The 17761-nt window shown below is 31.5% G+C and overlaps 1 protein-coding gene across 2 annotated transcripts; it reads right to left on the bottom strand.

Annotated features, from left to right (window-relative positions):
* Nucleotides 1-3597: 3597 nt before the first annotated feature.
* Nucleotides 3598-8708, bottom strand: LOC110637958 (probable transcription factor KAN2). Of its 2 annotated transcripts, none has more exons than XM_021788348.2 (6): nucleotides 7637-8708; nucleotides 7347-7423; nucleotides 6365-6410; nucleotides 6027-6183; nucleotides 4868-4928; nucleotides 3598-4199 (listed from the first exon to the last, which is right to left on the bottom strand). In XM_021788348.2, the coding sequence occupies exons 1-6, from the start codon at nucleotides 8298-8300 to the stop codon at nucleotides 4077-4079; spliced, it is 1128 nt and encodes a 375-aa protein (XP_021644040.1). In that variant the 5' UTR covers nucleotides 8301-8708; the 3' UTR covers nucleotides 3598-4076. The 2 variants fall into 2 exon arrangements, with proteins under 2 accessions (XP_021644040.1, XP_021644049.1); XM_021788357.2 differs by having other exon boundaries at nucleotides 4868-4925; nucleotides 7637-8707.
* Nucleotides 8709-17761: the final 9053 nt, after the last annotated feature.

A 17761-nucleotide genomic window follows, 5' to 3' on the forward strand; every position in this document is an offset into this window, starting at 1 on the left:
GAATTCCAATAGATTTCTATCTCTATTTTATAATTATTTATGTAAAAATACTTTACTATTATTATATTTAAATTTACATAAAGGAACAAGAAAAGAAATTTATCTTTGTCACCTAAACATTCAAATTCTTTTATTAATATTTTTGAAATTTTCTTTTAATTTAATTTCTTATAAGCTTATTAAAAAAAATATTTCCCATAAAATAAATTTATATTTTATTTTGATTATAGATATATTTCTAAAATTCTTATTGCATTAATATATAAGTTAATTCTAATTAAAATTGAATTTATATATCTTATGTAAATACTATTATATATATATATATTATTTATTTATTTGTTGATTTATAAAATTATTTAATTAATATGTAATATAAAATAAAATTACATGAATATCTAAAATTTTTATATAATATATAATTACATATAAGACATATAAAATAAATTATATATAAGCGAAAAAATTTAAATAAATAAATATATATTATTAAAAAGTGATTAATTAATAGAGTATTTTAGACTTAAGTTTAATTATAAAATATAATTAATAGGATAATTAGAACTTATAATACTATTTATTTATTTAAAACAGTACATTATTAAAAGTTTAAAAATGTTAATATGTATACATATTAAAATTAATGCATGATTGTTTTTTTTTTTTTTCTTAATACTATAATCTTATCCTAACTTGAAAGATACTAATTATAAATATATATAAAAAGACTTTAAATATAAAATTGTTATTTCAATTTAAAAGATTCATATTCTATATAAACACAAATTGATATTTTGATTTAAAAAGAGTTCAATTTTCATATGAATACAAGTATAACATCATTTAATAGAATTTTTATTTATTTGACTTTAATAACTTTCTTTATTAAAGTTTGACGTTTACTTTTAGAAAAATAATTATAAAAAATTTAATTTAAAAATATATAAGAAAATATTTTAAAATTAATTTCTCAGTGAATTAAAAAGTGAGTTTAATAAGAATTATGCATTTAATATGTAAAGAATGAATTAAACTTAGTAAAGATAAAAAAAAAATATATCAACATATAAAAAAAAAGTAATCTAACTTTGGGTCAGACATATTTATTTTACTATATTTTATTTTTGATTCCTATATTATTATAAATTCATAATTTCGAATATATTTCTAAATTAAGTGAAATTTATATTTTTTAACTCCTAATATATTTCTAAGAGAGTATTTAGTCTAATTTATAAGTTGGTAAAAATAATAAGAAGCAAATACAACATATATGTTATGAAAATCAAAAAATTATTATACTACCATAATAATGATAATAAATGTATTATAATAACATTATATTGTATAAAAAAATTAATAAGAAATTATATATTAAAATATTAAATCATAGTTGTATGTAACAAATGAAAATAACTTGCAACATAAAAAAAAAAATAAATAATTTAAATGTACAATGTAACACTTGATTAATCGCATTTGTTGTATTTTTGATAAAAAGCCAAATTTTAAATGACATAATTTATAGTGAAAAATAAAACTTAATTTCCAAATTTCTTTCTCCAAATGCAGCTTATATACATATATATATATATATATAATTGGAAAAAAATTTGCGAAAATAAATTGTATGGTTTAACTATTTTTAAATAAAAAGACATGTTGCATACGTGTATCCTTTCTTACCGAAAACACATTCAATTAGCTTCAAGTTGTCTGGAAATATAAGAAAATTCTTATTTACACGTGTATTTGAACATTCACGTTCAACCTAAACATGCATTTATATATGAGAACTATTATGATTTTAATTAATATAATATTTATTAATTGGTTGGGTATATATATCCTGTTGTAGGAAAGACTTAAAAAGGAATTTACATCTAATACTTATTTAGCATTATGTAAAATAGTGACACGCCAGCATTTTCAAATGATGTTAAGTTAATTGGGTATTTTTTTTTTATAGAGAAATTTTAAAATACAATTATTAGATGTACCATGATTTTATTATAACCATTCATTGATGAGTCCTGTGCAGGTTTCATAATAATTGACGATTAAAATTTATTCATTGTACATATAAGGTTGCATAAATCATATGATATATCTTTCTAAAAAATCAAAGCAACCTATATTTCTTGTTAGAAATATTCAAATGTTTGAATTCCCACATCAAAAAAAGAGATAATATTAGTGAGAGACATGTAAATGGAAATGAATTATAGATTCATTGCCTTAGATTAAATGTAGTATCAAGTTAATGAGTGTGTTTTTTCACAAGGCCCATCAAGAAGGATATCTTCAGATTTTCAACAAGTGGTATCAGAGTTGATGGCTTAACAATAATGAGTATGGAGATGGTGTTAGTGATTCTTGTGATGCTCTAACACATAAATGGAAAAGTCGAGATACTCCTGGTAGGCCCAAAGGCCCAATGGAGTAGGAAGACACTTTTCTAGAGAGGAGTAGACTATTGGTGTGGAGATTCTCGATATATGTGATGATTTTAGTGTGGCTCTTAGAAGTGCATGCTTGAGAGGGAGATTATTAGTAATATTTAAGTGTTTGAATTCCTACATTGAAAAAGAGATGGGACGAGTGAGAGACATAAATGGGAAGGACCTATATATTCATTGCCTTAAGATTTTGAATTGAATATAATATTAAGCCCACGAGCATGTTGGCCCATCAAGAAGGATCTTCTTAGGGCTTTGAGCTTTCCATATTTCTAACATTTCTCTACCTAAAAATAGAGTTTATATATATATATATATATATATATATATATATATATAATTTTCCTTTCTTCATAACCCTCCATTTAATTTTGACAAAGACATCATCAAAGAAAATTTGAAGATTAATTAACCAATGTATATATATTTGTGTACAATTTAAATCTCAGAATAATTCAATAGAAGTTAAATTGATTGTAATACTTGCAGATACGTTTGGAAAATTAGCTAGGGTTACTATTTGGTCTTGGAACTTTCACGGAAGCTTCCTGATTTATGTTTATATATATTGAAGGAAGCAATCTCCTTTTTGTAAAGCTAAACTGTAATAGTCCAAGCTTTATGCTTACTAAATTTAAAGTGCAATGATAAAGTTAATGATTACACGAATAATTAAAGTTCGTAGATTCACATCAAAGGTTTACAATTTCGGCATTTTCTGATTGAAAACTTCATCATCTAATGGGCTAAAGCATAATGCTATTGCCAAAAAGAAAATTTATGCTATTTTTTTAAAATCAAAATAAATCATTAGAATTTTTTTATTTTAATTTTTGTATTGAAAGAGAAACCATAAACAATGAGAATTATTTTTTTTTCTTTTTGTAATGTAAAAATAAATAATCTTATAATAAATATATGAACAAGATACAACTCAGATCTCTTACTCTCTGCATTTAAGTGTAAGAAAACCAATCAAACTAGTTGATTTGACAAATTTTCTTGGCTTTATTTCCATTACTTTTTCTAGTTGATATTCTCAAAGAATTTCTTTACCTTTCTTTTTCTTTCTCTTTTCTTTGTTCATAAAGTGTAAAGAATGTGAGAATGCGTAAGAATGATTTTAGACAAACCAAAGTTTTTGGTAAAAATTAGAAAATATATATTTTTGTAATTGTAAAGTGCTTCATTACAATTACCAAAGATCACTTCATACTCTAAGATAGTTAAAGCTTTCACTCTCTCTAAAAATCTTTCTTTCTTTCTTTTTTACTTTTCTTCTCTCTGAGTGCACAACATACAAAATCAATTAGATTTCATATTTACGTGGGAATATAAAATGTTAATTTAGATCTCACAGCTTGACAGGAAAGACATGCTTTTTCTGCTCTTTATCCTTTTGATGCTTTCTGTCTTTCTTGTCTCCTTGTCTTTCTTTAGCTCTTTTTTTCTTTTCTTTTCTTTTCTCTTCTTTTCTCTTTCTCTTTTTCATTTCTTTTTTTTTCTTTTTCCTTTCTTTTCTCTGATTTTCTCTGCTGGGTACCTGATTCTCTTCATCACCAATCCCTTCTCAGAGATATAATGATTTCAAAATGATAATACACTGTAGTGGGATTATCAATGTGGCCCGCCCAAGGTGAACTCCAAATTAGGCTTCTTGGGGCTCGTCCCTGAAAGGGTTGATGAGCTTACATCTGATATTCTTTCATAAATTGAGCAATTTGGATCCGCGTCCTTGTGCTGTTGAAAATAAAATAAATACTAAATCATTAATGATCATATATACAAGGAAAAGAAACAGGAAAGGGCAATCAATAACCCTCAACAGCAGCACACGGGTAGCGTGTGACGGTGGGAATCAAAAAGGACATTTTGACGAGGGAATAATAGAATATTTATCAAGAGAAAAGAAACATTTGCTAGGAGGAGAGAGAGTACATTTTGAAAGCCGGCTAAAATGTGTCCAGTGCAGGTGCAGCTCCCTAGCTCATACAATTATTCATCAGCATTATTTTATGACACTTTAATATTGACCTCAAACATAATGGGACTCTGGTTTTAGGTGATAGGATGCAGATTAATATTGCAGACAGAAATTAAACCCTTCTTTTAGAAAAATTGGAATTTATTTTTTGAAGCTTTCCACATCAAAAGAACACTTTTCTCCGCTGCTTAGGGTCTTCCAAAATACAAAATTGCCCCTAGAATTCATTCAATGACCTAAAAAAAAGAGCTTTTGAAAGGTCTCTGCCTTTCTTCTTTCTTCCTAATTTGCATGACTTAATGAAGAAAGATTGAAAAATAAGGCATCTGCTTTTCTTCAATCATTCCAACAAACATCTCCGCATGGAGAATAAATTTTTCAAACTGAAGGACAATTTGGGAAACAAAGATTTGAGATTTGGTACCTTAAGCGATGGTAAGTTTCCACAAGAATCCTTTGATTTCACATGCAACCAATCTTCCCTGCTACAAAACAACAGATTGAGAGAATATTTCCTATCAGTGTAAGCCATGCAGAAGAAAAAGCAAACTGAGATAAGAAAGCTATCTTTTACTGCCTTGTTTATAGTTCCTTCACGTTACATTTTAACTCACCCCATGTGATAGCCCATTACCCAGAACAACAGATTACAAGGAAGTTTCAAGGGGCATAAAGCTTTGGCACCAAGATTTCCACTAATGGGACCATCACAGGTGTTTATCTTTGACACTAAGTTTTCCAATTGTAGGTCCCATTGAATAGCTCTAAATTATCTGAGCCCACAAAATCCAAAGGAAAGAGAGATCTCCATTTTTATGCGTGGATATTTGTCTAATGAGATTCTCATCGTGCCTTGGAATGGTAGGAGAGAGTGGATGTTTACTTCCTTTTCACCTACAACTAGAGCAAGAGTATAATTACCCCATCATTTGGAGCTTCAGTCTTCATGGTCATCAACGGACAGAACAAAGCAGTGAAACCATTTCTTCCATTATTCTTTTTTTGGTTTCTAGCATGTAACTGTGTCGTATGTGGTTGGTGTGGAGAGAGATGGTCTATTCATATATATGTAGAGAAAGAGAAAGAGAAAGAGAATATTTTGTTTTGCTTTAAAGTAATTAATCCAACGTGCTATAGTTTCACCTTATAAATCACGTATATATAGTAATGCACGAAGACCAAGGGTGGACTCATTTGATGAAAAAGAGAAATGACAAACAAGAAAAGAAAACCCATGACAGGGATGATAAGGTAGCAAGATTTACCCATCATGCATGCTTTCTCTTCTGTTTTGTCCTTAACATAGAAGATAAAGTCTCAAGCACAAAACTTCGTAATTGAAGCATAGTTGGCTAAAATGTGCTTCTTCAGAGTCAGAGATAAAATGGACTATCCAAAAACCAATGACTTGGTTAATTTAGTCCATATTATCTATTGGTATAATGCAGAGAGAGTTAATTTTAGTGGGTTGTCAAGACTATGATAAATTAAAAGAAAACTAGGGACCATGTATCTATTAGGCATATCTGTTGCTTGCATATTCCATTTTTTTTTTATTTCTAATTGTTGTACAAGTATTTCACCTTGACGAATTGCTCCAGAGGCCATGATAGTCCTTGTCCTGGTGACCACTTGGTTTTCCTTGTTGCATTGATAGTTCAGACCTTGAGTTTTGGATTTCAAACATCAAATCTTCAGAAGTATCTCCTGATGATCCATTATCGAATACGTCTGATTGTCCTGAATGCAAATTGAATGGGGAAAAAATTATGATAATAATATAAAAAAATCCAAACTTTGACAACATTAACAGTTTTTTTTTTTAATTGACTGTCAGGAATCCAGTGCCAAAGAGCTAAGCTAAGCTCATTTGTGACATTAACGTAATCTAGCATATACATATAGGGATATAGCCATTAACCTGATGAAGCTGCTGCTCGATCCGTTGTCTTTACAGTCCGATACATCTGCAGTAACATTTCCAGAAACATTTTCACTTTGTCGACTACATTAGTAGTATCTCATTGACATTAGGGTACAATTGAAATAGCAATTAGAATCACCCCACAAAAAAAAAAATGCAGACTATGATAAGAGCAGGAAAATGAGTGGTGTGTGTAATTACGAACAGAAGCAGTGATACTGCATAGATGGTCTGATGCAGTGACAGTACGAACTGTAAAAAGTGAGTGATGTGTGTGTAACTACAAACAGAAGCATTAATGCTTAAATAAATGGATACATATATTTTTTATTTGTATGCAATTATCAATGTATATGACTAACCATGGTTAAGAATGTATGGTTGATAAACCCATCTGAGAAAGATATCATTGAGAAATGATGGTGTTCTGTACTATTTTTTAAAAATATTTTATTGCCTTCTGTGTAATAGAAAATGTTTTTAAAAGAAAAATAATTGGACTGAGTGTAAGCTTGTCTTGGCTTGGCTATGACATTTTGAATTCCTCGGGCTTTGTCTTACATCTCTATCTCTCTCTCTCTCTCTCTCTCTCTCTCTCTCTCTCTCTCTGTATGTGTAGCTGTGTGTGTTGTTAATATTTACTCGGCCTGGTTCGTTCTTCCAAGCAAAAAGTTGTTTATTAGCTAGCAGCACCATCAGATCCAGTAGGAAAAGAAGTGCTAAGGATTTGAGAGACCCTCTGCAGGGAAACATTGGAATTTGTAATTTGTATATTAAAATCTTCCAATAATGTAGCCTATTAAAAGGCCAGTTCAGCTCACGAATACCATTAACGCTTGCATCAATTTGCACTGTACCACAAGGATTTTAGTATAAACTACAAAGAAAACACAGAATTTTCTTTAATTAACACAGAAAAATTAAGCACACAAAGTGGAATACCCAGTTCAGAGATTACTAAAGAAGATGGTTATTTTACCTGTAAATGAGATTTAACATGCGCCAAGGTGAGATCTTTCACATCCATCAGCTCAAGAACTGACTTGGGTGTAGCCCCTAAACCCCATAAGTAAGTAAAAAAAAAAAAGAAGAAGAAGAAGAAGGAGAACATGGGTCAAATTTCTTTCACATGTTTCTTTTTATATGTTATCGAGAATGATAAGGTAATAAATAAAAATGCTGTGAGAATTTAAAAAAACAAATCTATAAAGATAAGAGAAAAGCTCAAAAAGAAGGCCACGAGAAAAGCAAGAAACAAATGAAGCATACTTTCATGGCCACCCAATAGCTCAACAGCATGAACAAAGCGAGCATGGAGGGTAGTAGTCCACCGCATCCTTGGTGCTCTCATGCTGCGTTTAGCTGGAAATCTTGACATCAATCGTGATCTCATCAAACCTGGAGACTGATAGGGTCTTAAACTTGCGGAGCTCGAGTTATTGGTTGCTAAAGAAGAAGTTTGAGAACCAGCACTATCCAAAGGTTGTTGAGAGAATGAAAAGGGAGGAGGATTTTGATATACCGGAATCCCTCTGATGGGTCTCAATAAACCAAGCTCTTGGCTTAGCCCTTGTTGCTGCTGCTGCTGCTGCTGAAAGAGAGGATGGTGATGATGAAGATGGTTTTGTTGGAGTTGGTGTTGGTACTGGTTTTGTGGTAAATAATCGAAAACATTGTTACCATTGTAATTGCTGTTGTTTTGGAGAAGGTGAAAATGGTTGGAGTTGGACTCTGAAACCCTTGGATTTGATAGTGAGAGCTCAAAACAGGCATCAGGTTTTGCCAATGAAGACATAGTGTTTCTGGAGTCCAAAGCTCTCTTCCAGAATCCCAAACCCATCTCTTCTTCTGTTCTTCTCCATGTTGATGAGGGTTTGCTGTTGGGTGGGCTAATTTGGAGAGATAAATCTGGTTGAGCTGGGAATAGCTCCATGTTTGAGCAACAAAAAAAGCCCTTTCTAGTTCTCCTTATGACCTTATCTCCTCCTTCTCTTTGTTTTTGTTGTTGTTGCTGCTGTTGCTTATCTTCTAATAGGAGTATGTTAAGGATCAAGAAAGATGAAATGGGTTGGAGGCTAAGGATATGATTTGGTCAAAAGAGTTTAAAAATTTTCAGGTAAGATTTTCTGGGTTTTCTTTGGGATGGAATTCAGATCAATTTGAGAGTGGTTGTAGAGAGTTGAGACGGAGAGAGAAAGAGATAGAGAGAAGAAATGACAAGGTATGAAGTGAATGGTTGTTTCTTTTGTGTGAAGTATATGAGAGAAAATGACACTTGAGGAGCTACAACAGGGAGAGAGAAAGAGAGAGGTGTTCATTTATGTGGAAATGGGGGGAGGGTGGGGGAGGGTACTAGGGTGAGAAAGCGAAGAAAAAAGAGAAAAAGTTTGGGACTTTGATTCCTTTTTACTACAAGTCTTTTTTAACCCTTGTTTTCTTTTCTTTGTAGAAGAAAAAGGAAGATTTATTGAATACTTTTAACGTGTGCATTTGTCCCTTAACAACTCATACTTGCCTTTCCAAACCCACAAGTCTTACTTTTTTACATGACCCTAAATTCCAAACAATTTAACCAATGACTTTTTAACTCAGGAATGGTGTTAATATCCCACATGCTTTTGGGATAGAGATAATGTATGCCTTATAAGGTATTAAATATTCTTTTTCCTTGGCTTAATTTTTCAATGTAAGTTAGAATCCATATATTTTTATCTTATATAATAAGAAATTATGCATTATTGTCTTAGTTAACATTTGAAAAAGAGTTAGACTAAGCAATTTTTTTAGGAGTACTCAAAATTATGAATTCTAATGAAAATCAAATAATTTATAAATATTTTAAATATATTTATAATTATTTTATATTTAATAGAGAATTCATCATATCTCCTATGTTTGTTGGAGTAATGTAAATAAGAAAAATCTTTCTTCCACGTTCAAGGGTTTCTTAATTTCCAATTACTGCCGCCGGTCGTTCCGGTCTTCATCAAACCCTAATTCTCATAAATCCCAATAATTCTTTCTGTATAATTTTTTGACTTCACATCAATATCTCATCATTATCTCGTCAGAAGTTTGTTTTCATAAATTAGACAGGGGTAGGATAAAGCTCAAATTTACCATTCACTGCACAGCAAGTAGGAATGCTGGATGGCTTTCCAGTTTCCAGTGGCAAATTTGTCTTTTCAGTTTATTGTGCTCCTGCAATCAAACAAGACACACTGCTCACTGCCCATATATTTGTTTCAGACAACAAAAGGTTATGTGGTTAAATCAGCCTAAAAGAAATAGCAAATTGGGTGAATTATTAATTATTTGGCTTTTTTTTTTTAATTTCAACTAATATATTAATAAATATTTATATTTGTAAGGTTATACAATTTAGTCTTTGAATTTTATGATTAATCAGTCCATTTGCCAAAATCAATGAAAAAATAAAAATTCAAATAAAATATATGAAAGTTTTTAAATATTTTCTACTAAAAGAATTTTTTTTTCAGGAAAAAAATTCTTCAAAAAAGCAAAAGGAATTTTCTTCTTTGGACAATGGAAGATTTTTGAAAATTAATCGGAAAAAAAAAATCCAGAGACACCTAAACTTTACACTTTATTCTACTGAAAAATTAAAATTTAGTCTTATAACATTGAGCTTCTATTTTTCATTTTACTATCTATTAAACAACTTTAAATAGGAATGACAATTTTATACACCAACCATGAGTAGGACACAAAGATAATAGGAGAATAGAAAATTAGGTTTGAGTTTATTCATGCTTGTGCCAAGATTATGTCAATTCATATATGACTAACATGCTAATAATTGTATTGTGTTGCGGGTTGACTCATTAATCTATTTAACATGTTTATAACATATTTTATTATTCCTATCACGTGTCAACTCACTAACTAATAAATGACATTATTAGAAAATAATAAAATAATAAATATAAGTCTAAATATTTATTATTTTAGAGATTTATTACTTTATTATAGTGGGTTTGTTTTTTCTTATTTAATTTTATTAATTTGTAAATTTGTATAACAAGTTAAAAATTATATTGTTTTATAATTACTCATTTTTTTTTTACTTTTTAATTCAAATGTTTTTGATAAATAAGTTGATTCTTGTCAAATTATATTAAATGGGTTGCTTTTGCATTAAATTATGTTAAATGAGTCATGTCGTGTCAAATTAACCCAACACTTTTAATATTAATTGTGTAGTATCATGCAACCCACATAGTAAAATATTTGTTTCCATGTTTAGATTTTTGACATGATTCATTAATCATTATAATGATCAAGATAATGTGACTTTATTGAAGTATAGAATAGCAATATATATACATAATTGTACAAGAGGACATATAGTTATAATAGGATTGTACTTGGCTTAAGAGACTAGGATAGATTACAACAATAGTCACACGCCCTCAATTTTAGCCAGGGGCTGCTAATATTGTTAATTGTTGTTTTGTTCATGTCTTGTCCTTGGCAAAGCTTTTGTAAAAATGTTGGCTATTTGATCCTTGGAGGATATGTATTAGACTTCAAGTTCCTTTTTGGCTACTTTATCCTTAACATAGTGAAAATCAACTTCACCATGTTTCATCCTTGCATGACAATTGGGGTTAGTTGTTAGGTAGGTTGCTCTTACATTGTCACACCAAATAGTTGGAACTTGTTTTGACGTGAGAGATAGCTCTTGGATTAATGACTGTAGCCATATAACTTCTAGAGTTGCACTTTCGATAGCCCGATATTCTGCTTCTATGGAAGATTTGGAAATAGTGGTTTGCCTTTTAACACCTTATGAAATTAGATTTGAGCCCATGAAAATTGCATAGCCCGTAATAGATTTACGGTCATCAAGGTTACATGCCCAATCTGCATCACGGTAGACATTGATGTGGTGAATTGATAACTTTGAAAGAAAAAAGCCATGATTCAAAGTGGACTTTAAGCAATTCAGTTGTGCTTAACTACTTGCTAGTGGCTTATTAATGGTGCATGAACATGTTGAGACATTTGGTGTATCGCGAAGGCAATGTTGGGCTAAGTGAGTTAGAGATATTGCAAACTGACTACAATAGCGTGATACATGAGAATATCAGGTTTGGGCTCATTGTCATTCTTTTGAAGTTTCTTGTTAGGGACAATAAAGGTTGAGATTGAATTGCAGTTGCTCATATTGGCTTTGTGAAGTAAGTCTTAGATGTACTTTGATTGAGAAAGATGAATGCCCATTGCCATTGTGGTAGCTTCTAAATCAAGAAAGTAATCAAGGATGCCCAGGTCTTTAAGCATGAAGTCGTGTTGAAGAGACTGAACAAGCTGATGTATTACACTTGTGCTATTTCCTACCATTATAATGTCATCTACATACATGAGGCAACAAAGTTGAGCATTACCGTATTTGTAGCATAAGAGTGAGCTATCTATAACTAAGATATGGAAACTTTATCAATTAATTCCTTTGTAAGCTTTTTATACCATTAACAAGGAGCTTGTCTTAGGCCATAAATAGAATGAAGCAATTTGAAAACATGAGTAAAATGATTGTGATCCACAAATCTAGCAGGTTGGGACATGAAAAACTTCATCTTCTAGCTCCCTTTGAAGGAAGGCATTAGAAACATCCAATTTCCTAATGGACCAACTATGGGAAATTGCATAAGGAAGAAGAAGTCAAATAGTGGCAAGTTTAACCACTAGAGAAAATGTCTCAACAAAATTAATACCTAGACATTGATGATAGCCCTTTTGAAGGAGCGGAAGCATGAAAAACATAAGTTTATATAATTGAATTCAAAAATTTTTCACATAGGGTCACATGCATCATACAAGATTCATTTTTATCTATTTGATTTCAATGATAAATAGGATATTAAAAACCCTTTTAATATGTTTTTGGATCCACATTTACCATTTAAGATTTTAGAATTAATCAGATTAATTCATAAGAACCCTAGATTAGATCAAGAACAAGTGCATTAAACTTTTTGATGCACTGCAGTGTGTTTGGCACCTTTGGGATACGCTTAGGACACCAGATATTGTCCCTCTAGCTTGTCCACACCAAGATCACCAATGGCAGCCCCTTGAATAGCTTCTAAAGCTTTTCCAATCAATTAGAAAAATCAAGTTTTGCCTTTTGAGAGATTACAGATGTAAACAGGATACTAGAAACGATTTCTAGTATTTTTAATTCAAGAGATTGTTGTCTAATCTCTTTGAATTGATGAGAGATGAAAAAGAAGAGAAGGAGAGGCAGCCAAGGGTGGTGGCACCAAAGAGAGAACAGCAGCTTGTATTTTTGTTCTTTCATCCTTACACTTATATAGCTAAGTCACCACTTAAAACCCTTACCACATGTCACCTTCTGATTGGCTCTAGGTTTAATTGACCCAATCACTTTGTGCCAAGTGTCAAACCTATATTTAATCTTGACATTGATCATCTTACATGATTAAAAGACATATGGCAAGCTTATGTGTAATGCCATGTGTAATGCCATGTGTCACCATCTCATGGTGCCACATGTCACCTTGTGAAATGAGCAAAATACCCCTATGTCTAATTTTGAGTTCTCAACCCCAAATAATTATTTCTCTTCTTCTAATCAATTTATATCAAATATAAATTAATTAATTATTCTCTATTAATTAATTTCTCATAATTAAATTCATATTTAAACACTTTAAATATAAATTTAACTTATATTATACATCCATTAACCTAGATTTGGTTTCAAATCATGCTAGGGACTTTGCAATCTAATTGCAAACCAAACCTATTTAATTAATCAATTAAACTCTTTAATTAATTAATTAAATTATATTTAATTTGGTGATTACTTGTGTATTGTGTGACTTACTAGGCTCATCACTAATTGGCAATGAGACATGATATCAACTCTTAATATCATCAAAACTCTTTCTTATCATAAATGATTTATCTAAATCATTTTATACACATCATAGACCATGGTTAACACTTAGCATAGCATGCCATGGCCACCCAATTAGTAATAAGGTTGAACCTATAATCATATGTTACCATGCACTAGAATCTCTCTGTTACAAAATCCCAATTCGAGCTGGAGTCATGGTTTACGTCAAACCCCATTTGTTATGAATATTATGTTCTCTTTTAATTCCAGTTCTTGATTAAAATGATTTTTCTCATCAGAAACTCTTTTCTGATTAAATCTATTTGTCCTGGCCAGGAACTTGAAACATCAAGAATAATTAAATGAACATAGGATTTTATCCCTATTTACTTAGAGGAACAGATTCCATCTTGATCAATACCTACCTCCATATATAACTAGTAGGAGCTAACACATGCCCATATACCCATACACAGTATAAGTACGAAAGCAGTATCAAACTCAAACCACCTATATACAAGATAACTGTACTATCTCAAGTCTAAAGATTATATACACTAATATGATTTATGACAATACATTGACAAGAGTAAACTCCATGTGCTTGTCATAAATGTCACTGGTTCGGCCTACTTATCATGTATAAGTGCCTACTATGTTTGTTATATGGAATGAGACTCACCATGTCATCTTATTTACTTCCCATATAAATAACTTGGGAACAAACATGATTACAATCTTTCTAGATAAGTCATATCCTTATTGTAAAGTATCCTCAATTGTGAATCAATTTATGATACTTTGTGCTAGAAATATTGTCACTCATATTCTTAACAACTTAAGAATAGAATTTCTAACAAAATATCAATGGACCTTTTCTATTACACATAAATATATTATGTAAACGAAAAAGTGAAAATACCTTTTATTAATAAAATATGTACAAGATACATACTAAATGATATGCTCTAGGGCATACTACTAACAATCTCCCATTAGCACTAGAGCCATTCATTATAATACCTTAGACCTATCTTCCAAGATGTCAGTCTAACTGTACTTGTGACAAAGGCTTAGTGAATAGATCAGCTGGATTTTCGGCTGATGCTATTTTTTGCATGGCTACATTGCCTCGTCCAACTATCTCTTTGACAACGTGGTAGCGCCTTTTTATGTGTTTGAATTTCTGGTGAGACCGGGGTTCCTTATATCCAAATAGCCTCTTTTTGCAGCATTTGATGCAACAATGTACTCGGCCTTTGTAGTGGAATCAGCAGTCGTACTCTGTTTGGAACTCTTCTAACTGATTGCACTTCCATTACAAATAAACACAAACCCAGAGGTAGACTTTCTATTATTGATATCTGATTAAAAATTAGAATCAGTATAATCATCCAATTGCAAGTCACCATCTCCATAAATCAAGAATAAATCCTTAGTTCTTCTCAAGTACTCAAAGATGTTCTTGACAGCTATCCAGTATTCCAAACCTGGATTGGATTGATAGTTGCTAGTCAAACTAACAGTATATGCGATATCTGGCCTAGTACATAATATTGCATACATCAAACTTCCAATAGTCGAAGCGTATGGAATCCTGACTATTTTATCTCTTTCTTTAGGTATCTTTGGAGACATCTCTTTAGAAAGATGGATACCATGTCTCACTGGTAATAATCATCTTTTGGAATCAAGCATTTTAAACCTCTTTAACACCTTTTCCAAGTATAAACTTTGGGATAAACCAATTATTCTTTTCGCTCTATCTCTATAGATGCGAATCCCAAGAATATAGGTTGCCTCACTTAAATCTTTCATGGAGAATGTATTTGACAACCATATCTTTATAGTTGTCAATATACCTGTGTCATTACCCATCAACAGAATGTCATTCACATATAAGACAAGGAAAGTGATAGCACTGTCACTAACCTTCTTATATACATATGGCTCATCCTCATTTTTGATAAAGCCAAATGACTTAATGGCTTCATCAAAACGGATGTTCCAACTCCTCGAAGCTTGTTTCAACCCATAAATGGATCGCTTTAGCTTGCATACTTTGGAACCATCTTGGGATTCAAAACCTCTAGGTTGTTCTATAAAAATGTTTTCTTCAATGTATCCATTGAGAAAAGCTGTTTTGACATCAATTTGCTAAATCTCATAATCATAGTATGCAGCTACTGCTAATAGAATTCTAATTGATTTAAGCATAGCAACAGGCGAGAAAGTCTCCTCATAGTCGATTCCTTACCTTTGGCGAAACCCTTTCGCTACTAGCCTTGCCTTATAGGTCTCTACCTTTCCATCAGAACCAATTTTCTTCTTGAAAACCCATTTGTTCCCTATAGGTACAATACCTTTGGGTGGTTAACAAGATCCCAAACTAGATTTTTTTACATGGAATCAATCTCGGATTTCATAGCATCAATCCATTTTAAAGAGTCTATATCTAATATAGCTTCTTCATAGGTAAGTGGATCATCTCCATGATCTACTTCTTCATGAGTAGATAACTCTTGTTCTTCTTCATGAAGGAAAACATATCTCACTGGTGGGTGAGATACCATGGTTGATCTACGAGGAACAACTGTAAATGTTTCATCAATAGATATAGGTTGACTAGATGGATCTGTATCCATCTGATCTGTTGGTTGGTCAGAATTCTCTAATCTAACTCTATTTGCCTTCCTTTGCCTCCTTCTTGAACAAACTGTTGTTCAAGAAATGTTTCATCTCTACTTACCACAACCTTTTATGATGTAGGCAAATAAAAATAATATCCAAAATTATCTTTTAGATATCAAATAAATCGATCTTTTTATGATATGATTTCCAATTTATCAGTGTTCAGCTTTTTGATATAAGCTGAACAACCCCAAATCTTAACATGCTTAAGACTTGGTTTTCTTCCATGCCATATCTCATAAGGTGTGGAAGATACTGATTTTGATGGAATTCTATTCAGAATATACAAAGCTGATTCTAATGCAAATCCCCAAAAGGAGATTAACATATCAGTATAGCTCATCATGCTATGTACCATATCCAATAGGGTACGATTTCTCCTTTCAGATACACCATTCAGCTATGATGTTCCTGAAGGAGTTAGCTGGGAAACAATGCCATGCTCTCTCAAGTATTCATCAAATTTAGTACTCAAGTATTCACCTCCACGATCTGATCAAAGAGATTTAATACTCTTTCCTGTTTGATTTTCTACTTCAGATTTAAATTCTTTGAACTTTTCAAAGGATTCATATTTGTATTTCATCAAATACAAATACCCAAACCTTGATTTATCATCAGTAAAGGTAATAAAGTAATGAAAACCGCCTCTAGCCATTTCTTTAAATGGACCACATACATCACTATGTATTAGCTTCAAAATATTTTTAGCTCTTAACCATTGTCCAACAAAGAGTGATCTAGTCATTTTGCCTTGAAGGCATGATTCACAGGTTGGAGTAGGTTCAGAACCCAATGAGGATAAAATCCTCATTTTCTCCAACTTTGCAATCCCATCTTCTACAACATGACCTAACCTTAAGTGCCAAATATATTTTGAACTTGAGTTGATTTTCACCATGGCATTGCATTCATCTAGATCACTTGCATTCATTTTGTGTTTGTCATTATTATCCAAATAATAAAGACCATCATTCATATAACCCGAACCAATATATTTATTTCCAAAATAAATATTGCAAACATCATCTATGAACTGAAATTCATAGCCATTTCTAGTCAAACTAGATATAGAATGATGTTCTTAAAAGCATCAGGTACATATAAAATATTATCCAAACACAAAATATGTCTAGACAGGTAAAAAGATTTAGATCCTATGGCTAAAGCTTCAACAGTTGAGCCATCGCCAATCCGGAGTCCAACATCTCAAGAATGCAAGCTGCTACTATTTGCTAGTTCCTGCATATCATAAGAAATGTAAGAATTGGCACCAGTATCTAAAACCCAAGCTATAGATGAACTATGAGTATCATCAGAATCTAAATAACAAGATATGGACATATCTTTTGAAGATGTATCCTTCTTGTCCTTCAGAGAAGTAAGATACTCTGGGCAGTTCCTTTTTCAGTGCCCATCCTTCTGGCAGTGGAAACACTTTTCTTTGCCTCCATCAGCTTTAGTCTTCCCTTTCTGTTTAGCTATTTTCTTGGAAGGACCAGGAATCTGAGGTTTCTTTTTCTTATTGCCCTTCTTCTTGTTGGACTTTCCAGCAGAAGAAGATGCAATTAAAGCTACCTCTTTTCCTTTATTGCCCGGCATATTCTTTTGGGCAATAACCAGCATGTTGAGTAAACTAGCTAAGATGCATTCCTGTTTAGTCATATAGAAATTTGTTACAAAATTCCTAAAAGACTTAGGAAGGGACTGAAGGATCAAATCCGTTTGCAGTTGGAAATCCATGTTAAAGTCAAGATGTTCCAGCTACTCAATCAGCCGAATCATCTTGTGGACATAATCCTCAACATTTT

This window comes from Hevea brasiliensis, chromosome 18 (assembly GCF_030052815.1).
Source record: "Hevea brasiliensis isolate MT/VB/25A 57/8 chromosome 18, ASM3005281v1, whole genome shotgun sequence".
NCBI classification, from domain to species: domain Eukaryota; kingdom Viridiplantae; phylum Streptophyta; class Magnoliopsida; order Malpighiales; family Euphorbiaceae; genus Hevea; species Hevea brasiliensis.

Bases quoted from the DNA above. Each gene is read 5' to 3' on its own strand.
- LOC110637958 (XM_021788348.2), bottom strand. From the start codon at position 8,300: ATGGAGCTATTCCCAGCTCAACCAGATTTATCTCTCCAAATTAGCCCA. The intron at 7,424-7,636 runs GTATGCTTCATT...TATGGGGTTTAG, and splicing joins GCTATTGGGTGGCCATGAAA to GGGCTACACCCAAGTCAGTT. The intron at 4,929-6,026 runs GTGAAATACTTG...GTTGTTTTGTAG, and splicing joins CTCTGGAGCAATTCGTCAAG to CAGGGAAGATTGGTTGCATG.